This window comes from Boleophthalmus pectinirostris, unplaced genomic scaffold, assembly GCF_026225935.1.
Source record: "Boleophthalmus pectinirostris isolate CB_2022bp ecotype Guang Dong unplaced genomic scaffold, ASM2622593v1 HiC_scaffold_19, whole genome shotgun sequence".
NCBI lineage: Eukaryota > Metazoa > Chordata > Actinopteri > Gobiiformes > Gobiidae > Boleophthalmus > Boleophthalmus pectinirostris.
Genome location: NW_026571140.1, coordinates 13,017,154 through 13,036,588, shown reverse-complemented (window position 1 = coordinate 13,036,588; position 19,435 = coordinate 13,017,154). Strand labels below are relative to the sequence as shown.

The 19,435-nt window shown below is 39.3% G+C and overlaps 1 protein-coding gene across 1 annotated transcript in view; it reads left to right on the top strand.

Annotated features, from left to right (window-relative positions):
• Nucleotides 1–19,435, top strand: part of si:ch211-186j3.6 (neural-cadherin) — a 545,061-nt gene that overhangs the window by 171,314 nt on the left and 354,312 nt on the right. Inside the window, 2 exon segments of the mRNA XM_055154596.1 lie at nucleotides 6,071–6,296; nucleotides 14,429–14,633. Of these exon segments, the coding sequence (XP_055010571.1) occupies nucleotides 6,071–6,296; nucleotides 14,429–14,633 (431 nt within the window).

The window sequence follows — 19,435 nt, the reverse complement described above, 5'->3', positions numbered from 1 at the left end:
ATCAAGAGTTCGCACCATTTTTTAGATATATTCATATGTATCTTATACAAGCTCATATACTTATGGCTCTAGCTCGGTGCGCAGCTGTCACCTGGCGGCCGCGCGCAGTGGTACGTACGGAGAGAAAATAGCGCCAAGCGATTATGAGATCTGACTTTTTTGGCGACGATGGTTTTGTGATGCAAATGTATCACTCTTTTGAACAAATATTGCTTTGAGAAGAAAAACGCTTTAGTATACAGTCCCCACACAACTTGCCGAACTACTTTCCTCAGCACCAAAACGGGCCAGTATCTCGGCTCACCGGACGCTTTCGGGGGTAAGTCGGTGTGAATGCACAACACTGATGACGGGGATGCCATACAGATTTATGTCAAAAAATCCGAACTATCCCTTTAATAGATTTTTGAACGGTCCAACTGAGTAGTTTTTCAAACTTTCCACACCAAATACTAGCCAGGTTGGCGCCACCTCATGCCTCCACTCAATTTCATTTATCTCCAGTGAATAGATCAGGAATCATAATACTGTTTGCAAAAACCCCAGAAGTGCAAGTTCATGCACCAGCCAATCTTCAGATCTTTAAAGCCGGAATATAGAATGTTTGGTGAATTTTACCAAGGGGAAAGACATTAATGCCCTTCTTCCTACAGGATTTGGGAAAACCTTAATATACCAGTTAGCCCCGTTAGTGGCGTCACAACCAAATAATAGCGATTGGTTACATTAAAAAAAAAGTACCTGCCTACTGTCGAGCAAAAAAATTCTCATGCTGCAGGGTCAAACGGTTTCCTCGAAGTGAAACCGGCTGATGAATCAGGCTAAACAAATACCACAAGAAAACAAGAAAATATATGGAATTTAGATCCACCACATCCAAATCAAGTATGTAACAGATCTATATTCCAGGTCTAATCTAGGGCTGAACTAGGTCTCCAGGTACCACAGTATGGGAAAAAAAAATATAATTTTCTTGTGAAACAGGAGAGTTGGGCAGGACTGTTCCTCTCCATTATGTAACCCTTTAACTACTCATAATCAGATATATTTTATTATAGCGGAATGTTCAGCAAGGTTCATGGTCAGGACGTGCTTCCTGCGAGAAGATCAAACTAACCATTTTCCAAAGCAGTTTTTTATTAGTAAGTTATTTGTTTATCCACACTACAATAAAATCCTCTAAAACTGCTCGCCCTTGATGGATACTATTTCCAGCCTCATTCCTCCATCTCCTCCCCACTTGAAACCTAAGCCGCCTCTCCACCAATAAGTATTTCACACATGCCGTTATTTTCCAGGATAATGTAATTCACTTCTCTACAAAAATAATTGCTTTTCTTATTGTCTGCCGTGTAATGATTTCTCCTGCCCATTTTGCAGTCTGTTAAAACCATTACCTATAAAGAGAGAGGCTTTCAATTTCTCCCACCGCGATGACAAAAATGAAAATGAATTGACTGAAAGAAATTACAAGAAATTATAAACATTGACGTTGCTGTCTAGACTTTTTAGTGCTTCGGATTGATGCTTTCGTCCATTAAAAGGCTTAATCACAGCTTTTACAGTGCTTTTGGACAGCCATAGGGAATAATGATGATGAATATACGTATTTATAGAGATATCATTATGTTTGTGGTTTATGGTTTTCAAATGGAGTAGCAGGTGCGTTGGTGGTATTCAGTTCTATTGTACTGGTTTGGTGGAGAAAAGTGATCCAATACTGAAGACCACGGTTTAATCATGATTTAGTTCAAAGGATTAGACTTGTTATAGTCCTGGCTTAGTCTGTGTAGAACATAATTTAGACCAGGTTTAGTTGTGTTAGTTCTAGTGCAAGATAGTATTAATGATGGGTTACAGGAAGACTTACTCAAGGACACAACAGCAATCCAATGGAGGGGATTTGAACTGACAACCTATATGGCTGTAGCCTGATTCATCAGTCGGTTTCACATAATGGAAACTGTCTGACCTCGCAGTGTTAGAATTTGTTTGCTCGACGGTAGATGGGTACTTTTTTAATTTAACCAACTGCTGCTATTTGGTCGTGACATATGTATTGCGCCACAAACGGGTATACTAAACTTTTCCCAAATCCCGTAGGAAAACCCTCAATCTCGTGAATCGTTGCCAATACAGAATGTATGGCTTCGTCTTCATCCATCTCGACCGCTTTGTTTACTGTTGTGCTGTAACACTCAGCTCTTCGCTGATTGGCTAGTGCGTAGTCTACAACTTCCGGAGTTCTTGCAAACCATCAAGAGTATTCCGATTCCTGACCTAGTCACTGGAGAGAAATGCAATTGAGCGGAGGCACTAGGTGGCGCCAGCCTGGCTGCGGTCAGATCCACTGACCCACAGGTAGGCAGTGTGATTCCAGCTACCACAGATGAATGCTGTCGTTGTGTTCTTGGGCTTAACCTTGACCCCAGTGTCTACGTACAGTGGTGTATGAATGTGTGTGTGACTGAGTGAGTGGTTCCTTGTTGTTAAGCTCTTTGAGTGTCTTGAAGGTGGAAAAGCGTTGTATAAAAATGTGACCATGACCATTTGCCATTCTACCTGTACTGTACTGGTTTAGACTTATAGAACTTCTTATAGAACTGTTCGTAAAGATTTCACCCGGGTTTGGTCTTGGTTCAAATCTTGCATGGTTTAAAGGTGCGTTATGTGACTTCTCTGGTGTAGGGTCTGTCATCTGCTTGTCTCCATGGAAATGTCTTGGAATGTCAAGTATGGCATTTCTCTTTTTATTTCCTTTTTATGAAGCGATATAAGTTTAATGACATCTCCTGCATGGATCTAGTCATGCAGAATAATAACTTGTATGCCAACATTTCCATGGAGATAAGAAGGTAGGTCTTCCTCCAAGCCAAGTAAGAGTCAGGTTTGAAGATGCAAGATTGCTCACAGTAAGGAACTTTGTTTTTCTACATGTTTACTTTTTGGCTAAAAAATTAAAGACGCATTGTGTAACTTCTGGTGGAAAGTCCATCCAATGCTTTTCTACATGGAAATGTTATTGCTTTGTCTGGAAAGGAAAGGTTCTTTTTTCATTTATGGTTTTATAAACTAATAATAATGATTAAAAAGGCACAAAATGTATCATTTATAATCATATCAAAATAAAAGGTAATGTTAAAGAAAAACATGTGTTTAGTTAATAGTCATGGTTTACTTGTGAAGACAATAAATCTACTCTTCTAGATTTTCTATTTTCGTGGGATTTGATTTTTATATTGTTTTTTTTTTGTTTTTTTTTTGTTTGGTTTTTTTGAAGTGCATAACAATCACCATACTCTTAAAATAACTGAAAACTAAAAATAAGGGGTTTTAAAAGGGCTTACAATATGCTATTTTCTGATCTATGCAATAATGTAGTTTCCTCATCCAAAAAATACACTGCAAAAACTCAAATCTAGGCAAGTTAAAAAATGACTTGAATTGAAAAAGTTTTATCTTGATTTGAGTTAATTTTACTTGACAAGTAAAATTATCTGCCAATGGAACAAGACTTTTTGTACTTAAAATATGAAAATACACCTTGCTGCACAAAACTTTGCACTTAAAATAAGAAAAAAAAAAAACTAATGTTGCTTGAATGAAGAAAAACACACTTATTCCATTGGTTGATAATTTCACTTGTCAAGTTGAATCTATAAAAATAAAATAATTGATATCATTTTAACTTGACTAAATATTTCTTTTTGCATTGTACCAGATGTTTAACACACAAACTCTGCACATTTAGGCTGAGTGCTTCTCTCAAATCCTTAAGTGGTATTGAAAGTGTGAGAGAGCTCTACACAAACAGTACTTCCAGTCTGTGTTCTGCGACCCAAACAAAACACTGCTTGGCGAGTTCACTGTCTCCTCACATTTACCAGTTGATTTCCCGACACCGCGGGAAACGGCAATATTCCTGACAGCTCTGAAGGCATCAGTACTCGCCGAGCCTTTTGCCTCCTGTATCCTGCTATCCTCCATTTTATTTTTTAACATCAACTCAACGTGAAACCGAAGACCCTCCGTACGCCTGATAAAACACAAACAACCTCCGCGGCTAGTGCATGCACGTGGGATGCTTAGCTTTACCACGCCTCATTATTTCTTCACAGATTTCACAGATGTTGTCCTCATTTGTTGCTCGTGTTTGGACGACTCTCTCTGCAGGTCCTTTCTTTGACTCACTGCTCCACTGGGTATTTATTTTGAAGTTGTATCGTGTGAATCTGGAAATAAAGGTGGATTTGGAAGTGGCTGTGCAGTAGTGGCTATGGGTGGTGCCACTGTAAAGCCTGGTGAAGTGGAGGGGTGGATGTTTAATGTTCATTCATAAAAGGGGTCAATTTGTCTTGTTATTTTACTGTTTTTTTTAAACATGGTGAACATGAAAAATTACAAGGCCCATATTACACTATTTTCTGATCTATGCTACGTCATCAAAACATACTTGGAGTTGTGTTTTGTTTCATTCAAGCACGTTTAAGAGACAAATTGCATATTTAAGCAGAGTTCTTCTCTCAAACTCACATCTGTGCCACCTTGTGATGTTGCGGGATAATACAGGAAGTGCTCCACTGCATTTTAAATAACATATAGAGCCCTGCACTCCCGTGGGCGCGGGACCCCATGCAAAACAGCGTGGCGTGGGACACATTTTGAAAGCTCATTGTGGGTGTGGGCGGGAGCGGGACTGCACAATGCTCATACTAAATATGAGTGTAAAGTAAAACATAGAAATGATTAATGTTTGCCTATCATACATCATTTGTGCTGGATATTTTATTTGGCATTAATAAAAACATTTTAAGCAGCCTAAACTTGCGGATGTGGTCTAATCTCACGCACATTTTAGACAATTTCTTTCCGCTTGTCTGTGTTTGATAAAGCTTAAGAAAGAGAACGTCCCCATCTTGCAGGACTTGCAGGCGGGACAGGGACCAAAAATTAAAATTTTCTGCAGGAGTATGCGGGAGGGAGACTGGACATTGTGGGTGCGAGCATGAGCGGGTGGGAGTGAAACTGAAAATTCTGTCCCGTGCAGACCTCTAATTCCATTCACTTTCACTAGAATCGTTTGGACAATTTCAGCCCTGGAATTGCCAATCTCTACTGAACAAATGTTAAAAGGCAGTTGTTAACTTGAAAACTACCAATATGAATAAAACAAAGCTCCAGGTATTTTGGCGTGTCAATTTCCAAGTTAGATTTGTGGAGAGGCAAGCCTGCTCACAGTAAGGATGCGTGTATTTGCATGCAAGGTATTTTAGAGCAGTAAAACAAAATGCATGATAGATAAGTGTGAGAGAGGTGGGACCAATTCACAGTTTTGCAAGTCTCAAGTATGTCACAAGTCTTTGACCTCAAGTCTGAGTCAAGTCCCAAGTCAAATAAAGGCAAGTCGAAGTCGAGCCTCAAGCCACTGGCCCATAAGTTGTCTACTTTCAGCTTCAAGTCATTTCAAGTCTTTAAAACAAAACTGATTTTTGCAATTTATATGACTTTTAAGATAAATTGTACTTTTAAAAAATCATGAATATATGTATATATGAGTATTAATAGAGTATTTAAGAGTTGTAGAAATGTAAATTTTTCCTTTTTAAATGTCTTGTCAAGATCTTAGTGTGAGTCATTACGGTCAGAATAGACATAATTCAGAGTTAAGTGCTTCTCAAGTCTTTTCAAGACACAGTCCTTAAGTCTGAGTCCAGTCCCAAGTTATTGACCTTCAAGTCTTAGTTCATCTTATCAAGTCAAGTCTCAAGTCCTAAAAATAGTGACTCACGTCTGACTTGAGTCCAAGTCACGACTTGCAAGTCTCCACCTCTGAAGTGTGAAAACATACTGTGTAAAACTATGCAGGAAAAGCATCTCCATGAACACAAAGTTACATAGTACATTCATTTAACCAGGAATGTCACAATTTCTTGTCAACACTTTCTTTATTAGTTTATTTCTTTATTTATCTATTTCTATTTTGTATTTGTAAAAGAAACAAAAACATGCACTATTAACACATTAAAGTAAATAATTTCAAGCCTCCTCACTTTTTCCTCTCTTTGTGCAGGTGGAGATGGGCGTTTCGAGGTGGACAAGAAGAACGGTCATGTTCGGACCACCGGACTCCCCCTGCAGAGGGACAGGGAGTACCTCCTGACTGTGGTGGCTGCAGATCGCTTGGGCAGCCGTAGTGCTCCAGTCGTGGTGTCTGTGGTGGCCGGAGAAAGACCACCCCAATTCACCAACACATCCTACACCATCGCCATACCAGAGAACACCCCGGAGGGACAGACGTGAGTAGGGGGGGCTAATATATTCCTACCTTAAAGGCGGCCTATACAACTTTTTGTTTGGGGTGTCCTTCACCTGCTTTTTACTATGAATATGCCATTACTCTGCCTGGAATATTCCACAGTATGACATTAAACATATCTACCTTATATTTATTCAATTGCAGCTCAAAAGTACCTGGAAAAATAGGCATTGTGACTGAGTGCGGTCGCCTCTCCACAGATCTGACCTGCAACTTGGTTTGGTTTGGTCTCCATGGTGATAGGATAGAAAGGTTTAATGCCATTCTGTGAAACATCCCAGACAAAACAGTAACATCATGGAGAAAAGCTTTTGATGGACCCCCTCCCCAGAAAAGTTACACAATGCACCTTTAAGGCGAGACACCTACAGGTGAATAGGATACAATCTTCAATTTAGTAATACAAGTTTTTCATCACGTAATATTTTCATATAAATATAAGACATTTTATGTGTAAAAAAATGCCAAACATTAAATTTTTGGGACATTTAAAACCGATACATGGAAAGAGCTAGGTTTAAATTTCTTCTCTGTCTTTATGTCGACATATTAGATACAGAAAATATACAGAGGGGTTAATTCAGTATTTGAGTAAACTAGATCTGACTGAAATTTTGCCTCAAAATTCAAATTTGGCCTCATTAGTTTGCAAACTTGAGTTTGAAACTTGAATAAATCAGACTTGGAATCAGATATTTTTTTAAAATTAAATAAATTCCTTCTGTACGTTTCATCCAAATCTTGTTAAGTAAAGTTTAGTGTGTGTAGGTTCTACTTTAACAGCTGATCCTTATGTCACTATGGGGTGAGAAGTTATAACGTCCCATATAACTCTATGGATGCAAGTTGATTAAATTAAATATTAAAACATCTTTCAGTGCATAGTGGACAGTTTTGTTGTTTCCACATGAAAGTGTTTATACTGAGACCAAACTGACCAAGAAATAAATAAATAAATAAATAAATAAAATCTCTAGACTATTAATTTCTCTAAAACAGAGTTAACATAATTATAAGATTTTCCAAAAAATCTTGTCTCTTGTTTTCTAATTTCAGTTTAAGTTGAAGTTTTTACTTACCTGGTTGAACACTGAAAGCAGACATACGTAGACTTAACTTTATTTTTACTTAATTATTATTGTCTATATACAGTAGAGTTTTTTTTTTTTTTTTTTTTTGGGGTTTTTTTGTACTTCTATGTCTGTACTTCTGCTCCAGAAAGAGCCACTTAAAGGTGCATATTGTAACTTTTCTGATGGCAAATGTCTGTCAAATGCTTGTCTCCATGGAGAAGTTATTGCTTTGTCTGGAATGTTTCACAGTATATAGCATTAAATCTTTCTATGTTCATGGAGATCAAGTTGCAGGTCAGATCTGTGGAGAGGCAGCCCCACTCACAGTCAAAATGCCTGTTTTTTTTAGGCATTTCTGAGCTATAAAACCAGCTGTATTTGAATAAATGTAAGATAGAGCTGTTTAATGCCGTACTGTGGAACATTCTAGGCAGAACAATGGCATATCCATACAAACAAGCAGGTGATGGACCCCCAAAAAGTTAAATAGTACATGCCTAACTTGTACAAAACTATGATAAATAAGTACAATCCCACCAAACCATCTCACAAATAAATAAAAATATTCATATTCTTTTTAATAATCCAAGGAAGAAATAAGTAGAAAGAAAAAGCAATACTATAATTCTGTTTGATATGTTCCTATCAAACATTTATCTTATATACTTGTAATCATAATTTAAACTAACGTACAATTTTGAATTAGTTAGAGACGTCTCAAGGTTTACCAATGCCAAGAAGACCTAAAATGTAATACAATTAGACTGAAGAAACACAAAGAATACCAATGACTATATTTCGTACACAGCGTTCACAGATCTTCAGTTCGTTATTATTCTCTGCTATAGTGGAGACCATGGCCATAGTGTTTTATTATAGAGTACACCACTCGCCTTGAGCATAAGTGCATGTGAGATCAAACACATCTCTTTTTAAATAATAGATTGTGAAAATACAGTTTTGAATGTGGATTTAAAGGCGCTGAATCTGATTTTTACTGTCTTTAAAATGTGAAAATCAGAACTATTTCATTTTAAACAGTTCGCAGTGGTCCAAAGTTATTCCTCACTTTCCTCATGCATTCAGAGCGGAACATATTTATACACCATGATAAGTTTATAAGTGACGACTTTCAGAGACCAGAGCGGAGTCTTGCCGTCATGGTAAAGCAAGCGCCAACTGGCATGCTAACACAGACTTCCTGACTGTCAGACAATAAAACACATTCTAATTAGATGCAACACACAGCAGATTTATTTTGACCTCAAGAGCTGTTTTTGCAGTATATCTGTACTGGGGTGAGACAAATTTTGATTAAAGGTGCACTATGTTTGCCTGATTCATCAGCCAGTTTCACTTCGTAGGAACTATCTGACCTCGCAGTGTTAGAATTCGTTCACTCGACGGTAGGCTTGTACTTTTTATCATTTAACCAATTGCTGCTATTTGATAGTCATGTATGTAGTGCGCCGCTAACAGGTCTAACTGGTATATTAAGCTTTTCCCAAATCCCGTAGGAAGAAGGGCAATAACGACTTTCCCCATGATAAAATTCACCAAACATTGTCTTTATTCCAGCTTTAAATCCTCCATCTCGGGAATTGTTGACAATACAAAATGTATGGCTCTTTGCTGATTGGCTGGTGTCCAAACTTGCACTTCCAGAGTTTTTGCAAATCGTCTAGTGTATTGTGATTCCTGATCTAGTCGCTGGAGAAAAATGAAATTGAGCGGAGGCACTAGGTGGCGCCAGCCTGGATAGCATGTAACTGTTCCACATTATGACATTAAACAGCTCTACCTGTGTTGAATTACTGTTTTTTATTACTCAAAAATATGTATATTGCTCAGCATAAATGAATACACCCCCTTTGAAAAGTAACATTTTATACAGTATGTCAATGAACACAAAATGTTTACAGACTAAGTTTAATACATCTGTTGAACTTAGGACAAAAAACTAAGGTTAATAATATAACATAGGCTATGTTCAGACTGCAGGGCTTAATGCTCAATTCAGATTTTTTCGGGAAATCCGATGTTTTTGCGAGGTCATTCACATTTCCAATTAAATGTGACTTGTATGTGATCTCCAGTGTGAACATTAAACTTCTCAAAAGTGTCCCGCATGCGCGCCGGAGGACACGACGATGTCAACCGCAGCGAGCGTGCTCTGTGTTTATGGAAGTTGTCCAAACATGGACGCGAGCATTGAGCACCTGGAGATATTAAAGTTCCTCTCGTACCGGAGTCAGAACATGAACAACTTACTTGTTTTAAGGAGGAAATTGAGAAGGAGAAGGATGAGGTTTTTGGCCGTGGTGTTTTGTGGGGCAGTGGCAGCAGCGTCCGTTGAAAGGAACGTGTGGATGTGGAGATGTAGCCAACAGTGGTGAGTGGTGATGTGCTTCGCTTCAGTGACACGGAGTTCATTAACAATTTTCGCCTACTGCGCAGAATAGTGACGTTTGTGGCTTGTTGATGACATGTAGGTTGGATGAATGCGCTTTGGCCATTCAGACTGAAGTGACATGTCAAAAGATCAGATATGTATCGGTTTTAGGACCACATATCCAAGTGGCCTGGGTCACATTTGAAAAAAACGGATCTGTGTCGTTCAGACTGTCATTAAAAGATCAGATACAGGTCACATAGAGGCCAAAAAATCGGATATGGGTCACTTTAGGCTGCAGTCTGAACGCAGCCTTAGATTACACAATTTTCAAATGACGGTAGTGCAAACATGAGTACATCCCACAACACAAATCCATTCTTCCATTCTTCAACAATGACCTCTTTCAGAGACTGGATGTTGGATGGAGAGAGATGCACAACTTGTCTCTTCAGAATTCCCCAAAGATGTTCATTTGGGTTCAGATCAGGTGAAAATGTTACTTTTCAAAGAGGGGTATACTCATTTATGCTGGGCACTGTAAATACTGTGAGCGAGGTCGCCTCTTCAGAGATTTGACCTGTAACTTGGACTGGTTTGGTTTCCACGAAGATAGAAAGATTTAATCCTGGGAAACATTTCAGACAAAGCAACAACTCCAGGGAGAAAAGCATTTGACAGATCCACCACCAGAAAAGTTGCACAAAAGGTTTCCAAACCTGTGTTTATTTTGACTCAAAAATTGATCTTGCCCCAGTACAGATATATTGTATAAGCAGCTCCACTGTGCGCTGGCTTCTGGCAATTTTCAAAAGCACTTATAAACTCATTGCTACGAATAATTAGGATGCTCGGAATGCGTAAGGAAAGTGAGGAATAACTTTGGACCACTGCAAACTGTTTAAAATGAACTGCGAGTTCAGTTTTTCACATTTTTAGACAGTAAAAAATCAAGTACAGTGCCTTTAAGTAGCGAGATGCTGCATTATATTCCCATTTGGCCTACTGAAATTGTAATACACTTGTTAAACTTGGATATTGACTTTTACAATTTTTAAAACTACTGCTAAATTAGCTGATGGAATTGGCAAATAAAATTATTATTATCCAAACGCCCACAGTCAGTTCAGAATGTTAAAGGGCCTGTATTACACTGATTTATGTTATAATGTTATTTCCTCATCAAAAACATAACTGGAGTTTAGCTCTGTTTCATTCAGATGTTCACACAAACTCGGGAAAACAGCCTGTTCCACCTTGTGATGTCATGTGGTTATACAGGAAGTGCTCCACTGTGTTTTTAAACCCCATACACCTTCACTAGAATCATCTGGAGTTCTGACCTCTGCTGAAAAAAAGGTAAAAGTTAACTTGCTGAGATCTACTGGTTCATGACATCACAAGGTGGAACAGAGCATTTTGAGCTTTGGCAATGTGGTCTACTGTATTTTCCGGGCTATTAGATGCGCTCTTAAGCCTCCAACCCCATCATAAAACGACCACGCGCCCCGCAATCCAGAGCACCCTATACACGAATCCACTCGGGTGTCCCAGCACGACTTCAGTAAACTACAAAGCCGCAGCACCGCAAACACGCACGGAGCAGACAGCGACCGCGCAGCGAAACACACCCGCAGCCACACTCATCACTCCACGCCGACGAGGAATGGAACGAAGAAACGAACCGAAAAAGCAAGTCCAATGTGCCACTCTGAGCCACAATTGAACGTCACTGCGAACATGCCAACAATCCAGCGGTCCCAGACAGCACCCTCCCTACACGCCACAACTGAACAAAGCCAAGAGTCACTGTGAACGCGCCAAACAAAGTCCCACTGACCCATCCAACTGTTGTGTTTCGTTTAAAGTCCGGTGTGGTTTATTTGTGAAAAAAGTTTGAAATTAGACCATTTAATGACAGTGCGTCTTATAATCCAGAGCGCCTAATAGCGAAAAATATGGTTATAATAAAGTATTGTAATTTCCGGACTATAAGATGCTACTTTTTTCTCACACTTTGAACCTTGCCTCTTATACAACGATGCGGCGAATATATGGACGGATTATTTGTTTGGCACATTGTCCGTTCATATATACGGTCTGCAGAAAGCGCCGCTGTCTGTGCGGTTATCACATGGATCTAGGATTAAAATGAAGTTGCAGTGTTAGCTTGAGATTTTGTCAGTGCACTCAAATAGTTTATTGCCGTGTGATAAAATAAGTTATGATGCTAAATGAACATTAGTGAGGGGGATACGTACCCGTATGCTTTTAAATGCAGGTGAGTGCGTAAATGACGAGAAGAAACGGCTGAAACTTCAGTAGCCGGACATCCACTCATACCTGATTGATACAACTAGCCCCGCCCCCAGGAGAGTCTGAAATCTGCTGAAATCCTACAAGACACTGACATGATACAGACAGGACAGCGGCTCTTTCTACAGGAGACATGCGCAGTAGAGCACGGGGAAAGGCGTGATAATGCGCCGAAGAAGATGCTCGTTTGATTGTGAACAGTTATTTTGCGCTTCATGCACACACCCTCCTCATGGATAGCACATTTTTAAGATAAAGGCAATTGGTCTGACTGTTGATGAAGGAAATCGAGCTGTTGCACGTGAGCTCGGCATCAATGAGTCGTTGGCGATATTTTAGCGACAGCAGCGCGACGAACTGACTCAATGCAAAGAGACGACAAAAGCTTTCAGGAGGCGATAAAAGCAGACAGTCCGAACTTGAAAACGTTCTTGAAGACGTGGACACATGCGGCTTATATTCAGGTGCAGCCTATATATGTAAAAAAATTTAGTTGATGCGCCTTCGTATATTCTGGTGCGCTTAATAGTCTGGAAATTACGGTATTAGGCAAACGTATGAATGAAACAAAACACATGTCCAGGTATGAATTTGAAGAGATAACATTCTAACATGGTTTAAATCTCACAAGAATCAATTCTGTTTGATGTAGGACATTTAAAAATAACAATTTGGAATACCCCAATCCAATATTTTTTACGAACGCAACAAGTCCACAAAATCTGCAGAATAAAAATAATAAAAAACACAATATGGTCGCGTCAGTTGGAGTTTTTACGAACTCCAGAAACTTTTTTATTTTCCCACCATCATACTGTATCTCCGTATTGATTTGCTATAAGCTTTTGGAAATGCATAAAAACCTTCGATACTGTGTGGCGCGTGACCTTGTAACACTAATAGGACTCGACACAGAGCTGCTCGCGCCCTGATATGGTTCATAAACAACATTATTTTTACTGCTTATAGACTGTAGTATTGGCTTACATCATTCATATTAATATATTCACACTCAATGCATTCGATGGCCTGTGTAAAATATGAACGCGCCACTGCCTTGACCGTTGCTTCTTATCCACTCTACTTGAACTGCAAAATCACCTTTCTTTCTCTCCTCTTCTTTCCCTCGCTTTCTTTCACTCTACTCGCGCTCTCGTTCTTTCTTTCTCCTCTCTGTATCTCTCGCTGTTTCTCTCTTATTCTCGCTGTCTATTTATCTTTCTCCTCTTTTTCTCATTCTCTTTGTCTTTCTCTCACCCGCTCTTTCCCTGTTTCTCTCTTCATCTCCCTTTGTCTTTCTTTCTCATCTCTCTATCTCTCGCTCCTCTCATTATCTCTCTATCGCTTTCTCCTTTCCTCCTTCCTCTCTCTCTCTCTCTGTCTCCCTTTTCCTCTTTCACCTCTCTCCTTCTCTTTCTCCTCTCTTCTTTTCTATTTATTCTCATCTTTCGTTCACGCTCTCTCTCCTCTCCTTCGCTTTCTTTTTATCTCTCTCTCTCTTTTCTGCCTTTTTGTCTATCTGTCTCTTTTCTGCCTTTCTTTCTCTCTCTCTTCTCTTTTTCTCTCTTTCTCCTCTCTCCCTATCTTTCTCTGTCTCTCGCTCATATCCTTTCTTTTCTTTCTTCTGTTTTCTGCTTTCTCTCTCTCTCTCTCTCCCTTTGTGTCTTCTCTCTTCTCTCTCTCTAATCTCTCCTTCTCTTCTCTTTCTCTATCACTTTCTCCTTTCCTCCTCCCTTCTTTCTGTCTGTCTTCTTTTCTCTCTCTCTTCTTTCTTTCTCCTCTCTCCTTATCTTTTTGTGTTTCTTTCTCTCCCCCTCTTTCTTTCACTCTCTCTTCTCCTTCGCTTTCCCCTTCTATCTCTCTCTCTGTGTCTGTCTTTCTAATCTCTTTGTCTCTCTCGTTCACTCCTCTCTTCTTCTCCTCTCTTTCTCTATCACTTTCTCCTTTCCTCCTCCCTTTCTTTCCGATGTTTTTGTTTCTTCTGATCCCTCTCTTTCTTTCACTCTCTCTCCTCTCTTTTGCCTTTCCTTTCTATCTTTCTCTCTCTCTCTCCCTATCTATCTATCGATCTATCTCTTTCTTTCTCTCTCCTTCACTTTCCTCTCTCTCTCTTCTCTGGCTCTTTCTCCTCTCACTCTATCTCTCTGTCCCTTTCTCTCCTCTCTTTTTTTCACTTTCTCTCCCCTCCTTCGCCTTCCCTATCTCTCTCTCTCTCTCTCTCTCTCTCTCTCTTTCTTTCTCTCTCCTTCACTTTCTTTTCCCTCTTCTCTGTTTCTTTCTCCTCTTTCCTCTCTTCTCTCTCCGTCTGTCCGTCTCTCCTTGTGTCTTCAGCTTCCTGGTCACACCCGCCGTGTCCTTCCAGAAGAAACCAATCGTCTACAGCCTGCTTATCAACCCCAGCAGTCTCTTCTCCATCGCCGCGGAGACGGGGGAAATCAGCCTGACCCGCCCTATTGATTACGAGAGCGACCAGCATCGCTACTTGCTGCTGGTGCGGGCGAGCGAGGAGCACGATAGCATGAGCAGTGCCGCAGAGGTCAGTGGCTCCGCACACGGCTGTTAAATCACTCACACGGACCGCACGCACACTGGACTTTCTATGGTTCGATCAGGGTACTTGGAGAACACTTGGTAGAGCTTTAAAGATCCACTATGTAACCTTTCAGCTCTGAGGTTCAATATGCTTTAACTGGCTTGATAAACATGCATTGTTATCATGAGTGGAGTCACCTCTCCACAGAGCTGGCCTGTAAGTTGGGCTGGTACTGTCTCCATGGAGATGTTATTGCTTCGCCATGGTGGCATCACATACGCTACCAGTCAAAATGCCATCTAATTTTAATTTAAATTTTAATTTTTTTCATTTTAATTTTTCTTTTTTTACTTTTTAATTTTTTAATTTAGATTTTTAAATTTAGATTTTTAAAATTTTGTTTTTTTTTTTCTCCTTAATGTTTACTACTCTCTGCATTTTAGATACATACTGAAGACATCAAATATATGAAGCATTGTGAAGCATTGTGTCATAAAGGGAAAAAAAAAACCTTAACAAAATATTTTTCGACAAAGGAAAGTGTGACTACTTTGAGGATTTAAATATAAAATAAAACAAAATTTTGTAGAGTTATTTAACTTTTCTTTTAGTACATATTTCTATGTATCTTACTTCATATATTCGATATCTTCTGTTTGTATATATTAAAAATAATGAAGAAAAAAAAAAAGAAAACATGAATGAATGAATGAGATGGTGTGTCCAAACTGTTGTCTGATAGTGTACAAGTCAACATGAAGATGTACTGGTTTAATGGTATAGTTCAGGTAAGGCAATAGCATCAAGCAGGTGGCAGACCCTCCACCTGAAAAGTTACACTGTGCACCTTTAAAAAAAAAAAATAATAATAATAATAATAATAATAATAAATTATTATTATATTGTTGGCGATAACTCATTTCAATTCCATTTACATTTATGTTTTTCTAATTTAGGTAAAAAATGTTTTATCACTTATTCAATTCCAAAGTATTTCAGAGCAGGTGCACACTTTATTTTGGTCAGGTTTGATGATTTGTTGTTTTGGTGCGATGATATTTTAATGTAAAGTTTTCCGGATCTACTTTCCTTTGGGGAGGATGCGTGCGTGTCTGTTTGCTCTGAGGCTATATTTAAGAATACAGTGTCATTTTGCATTGTCACAAAGAATGCTCGCGGCTCTTCATCATAGTCTCGCTTGACAGGATACATTTGTTTTCAAGTCCTCCGGTTACAAAGACAAATAACATCAAGAACCGTGCGGACTGAGACTAGAGAGGAGGCTGCTCTGCTGGTCCCCAAAGTGAGTTTAATGTGCATATGACTTGGTGGATTGTACATTACTGTATCACTTTTGTTGCTGAGTCACAAGTTATCCTCAAGTTCTTATTGTCTGTGTCCAAGTCACTTAGGACTGGTCAAAGTCACGCCTTCTGAATTTACAGTCTGAATCTGAGTGCAAGTCAGGCTCGAGTCCATTTAAGACAGAGGTGTCCAAAGTGGGGGATCCTCCAAGGGTTACAGAGATTTGTAAGAAAAATCTATTTAGTTTTAATTTAAAAATTTGGACATGATCTGATTTAAGTTAAGTGAGTATTTTTTTGTTACTTTATTAAAACACTCCAAAAACACACGCACAGTTTTCAGATGAACCCAATGGCACAGTGCAGTCAGTGTAGAGTCTACAGAGTGTCTGTGTAGAGTCTGTACAGAGTCTTTGCAGAGTTTATGGAGTGTCTGTGTGGAGTGTGTCTATAGTCTGGCTCTGTAGAGTGTCTGTATGGGTATTTCCCATGTCTTCGTGGTCCTGTCACAGACCGGGAGAACAGTGCAGGCTGACCGCTGCAGGCAGTGGTGCATCTGCTGTGCTTGCCCTCATTACACTGGCCCCGGGCGAAACATGTCCCAGTGTAGAGCCTCTCAGCAGCAGCAGCAGGAGCAACTGTAGCAGGGTCTGTGATTCATCAGGGTTAGAATGCATTCAAGTTCTGCTCACAATACTGCAGTGAACTGGGAGTTAAAATGGAAATTAAATTGTTTAGATCTACTCAAATCTGTTTAAGTAACTGGCAATTTCTCATGTTAATTTGCCTTTATTCATCTTATGAAAATAAATTACTGAGAGAAATCACTAAAGGTGCACTCACGCTGGCTAAAGCCCAGAAAACCTCTTCAGTGCAGTCTGTGTCCAGTGTGAGAGCTAAAGTATGGCCTGTTAGGACTTTTGCACAGAGGAGGAGGTGGGCCAAAGCTCACCATGGAACCTCGCTCATGTAAGTATATACACAAAACTTATTACGTGAGTCCTGAGCGCTGCATCAGCACCTCTGATGTTGCTCATAGTTTAAAAGGATAAGGATCGTCTCCTGTTGCTTCACTGCTCCTCGCTCTTGTTTAATCCATAAACTCACAGAGGAGTGCGTATCACAGCAGGACTCATATCTGCCTCACTATATAAGAAACATTTCATGCCTCTGGGCTTATAGTCTTCACTAAAGCGTTAGATCTTTAGCGCAACATGTAAACAAAACAGCTCCGTCACTGGGCCGGTGGGTTGTGCAGGTGTGAGAGCGGGTCACAGAACGCTCTGTGGTTCAAAAAGCCTAGTGTGAGTGTGCCCTAAGGCTCGAAGTCACACTGGAATTTATAGAAATACAGGCTGCAACTTTTATGCCCAAAAAAGTGTCAAAAGGTTTTACATATGTAGACTACACTGGTGCAAAAACAGTGGGTGAGTATGGATCTATCTACTTAAAGGTCCTATATTAGGCTACACAATTTTTTTTTTTTGTGAGCTTTAAGTTTAAGTTAAAATGTTACCTCCTCAAAAACATATCTGAAGTTATGTTTTGTTTCATTCACACATGTTCGAGTCAGTGGCAGTTCTAGGATTTGTCTGAAACAGGAGCCATTCAGGGGCCAAGTACAGGGTTCATCCAAGCACACAAATGATTAATTCAGTACAGTGCAAATACATTTGGACAGTCATCCCACACCTTTTCAAAGACAAATAAAACATTATGAAGCAATAAAGTATTGAATTGACTCAGTGAATGGTAACATTCAAGCATTGCAAGCATAGACCATAAAAAAAGCCTTCCACAGGTCTATTTCTTCTCCCATTAAGTTGTATTGACACAATAGGTCTACTGCCGCCAAGAGTTTGGGGGTGGAATTGCACCTGTGATCACTGAATTCTCTGGTCATTCTTCTCATCAGTTGATTGACAGAACAGGGGCACTTCAAGAGCCAATCAGATTAGAGGAATGGCCCCTGGTTTGAGTAATCCTATAGTATTAGTCTGTCTACATCTCCAAAGCTCAAAATGCTCTTCCATCTTGTGATGTCATGTAGAGGTTGTTTTCAAGTGAACAGTTATAATTTTATCTTTAGTTCTGTAGAGACTGTCAGTTCTAGTCCTGAAGTCATCTTAAGGATTCTAGAGAAGCTCTATGGAGTCTAAAAACACAGTCCTATGTCACCACAAGACATCACGAGTTTTTTCTGTTAGAGAGAAGAACACACCTTAAATGGATTTGTGTGTTAAACATGTGTGAATGAAACAAAACACAACATTTGACATGTTTTTGATGAGTAAACAGCATTATAGCACAGCATAATATGGGCCTTTTAACTACCTATGTATCTCCTGTACTAGTGTATCTACATATCAGTAGGGTAAATGTACTGCTGAGGACTGTAGTCATCTTGACATGTCATATGAATAAACACAATTGAGTTATTTTTATCACTCTACACCGGCAGAAAGAGCAGCAAGGTTTGTTTTTTTTTCATTAGTAAGTTCAACACAGCATCGACATATGTACAATGTCAGGATCTGTACAGCAGCAGGGTTTGTACTGATAGAGATGTTTCATTTCCAAACACTATATCTAATGACGAGGAGCAACAGAGAGAGAGAAAGACTTACCTACTGCCATTACTGTGGATAATGGACTGTGCTACAAGCTTTTATACACGTACATTCTAATGATAGTGACATTTACAACAGGAACACACAAGACAACAAAGCGTCTCCGCGTCAGCCTGATACTCTCAGGAGAAAAAAGGAAAAAAAAAATCTTAGCAAATACCACAGAACAAATAAAATAACATAGACAAATAATCCGTGCATGGTTCGCACTTTGGGTTTTCTGCTTTGAATACAAATCCAAAAAGAGACATACAAACCGTTTTCATGGTTAAAGTGAATTCTTATGTTCTCTCTCTGCCACGGTGACAATTTTAAACATATCTGCTTAATGGTCCTGTATTACATAAAATTGACTCTTGTGAGCTTTAAGCCGTGTTATAATGCCGTTACCTCTTCAAAAAAACATCTCCTCAGTTTCGCCTTTACCTCAATTTCAAACACCTTTACCTCAACACTAAGCGAAATTTCTTACTATTATTTCTGAAAGTGACTGGAAAACAAGAGGACGAATTTAGCTGTTCTGGCACCAGGGGAACTTGTGTGTATTTGTGCATCAGCTCTTGGAAACTTCAATCAGCCAATAAAGTTACATGGATCAAAATATTAAGGAGGGATTACACTTGTGTGGAACATTATTGTTATCAGCACAACATATTTAGATCACCATGTTACTATGCTAAATCCCTCCCTTTTGCAGAGTGCTATCACAACACGATCAGCACGCATGCCACTAATGAAAGTACTGCACATAGCGTATGTAGTGGACTGTTTTGTATCCTGTATATTGTTTTGTTAAGGAAACGTGTGTGGGAGCAGGGGTGACATAGTAGTAGTAGTAGTAGTTTATCCAGTCATTTTGCAGCACTACAAA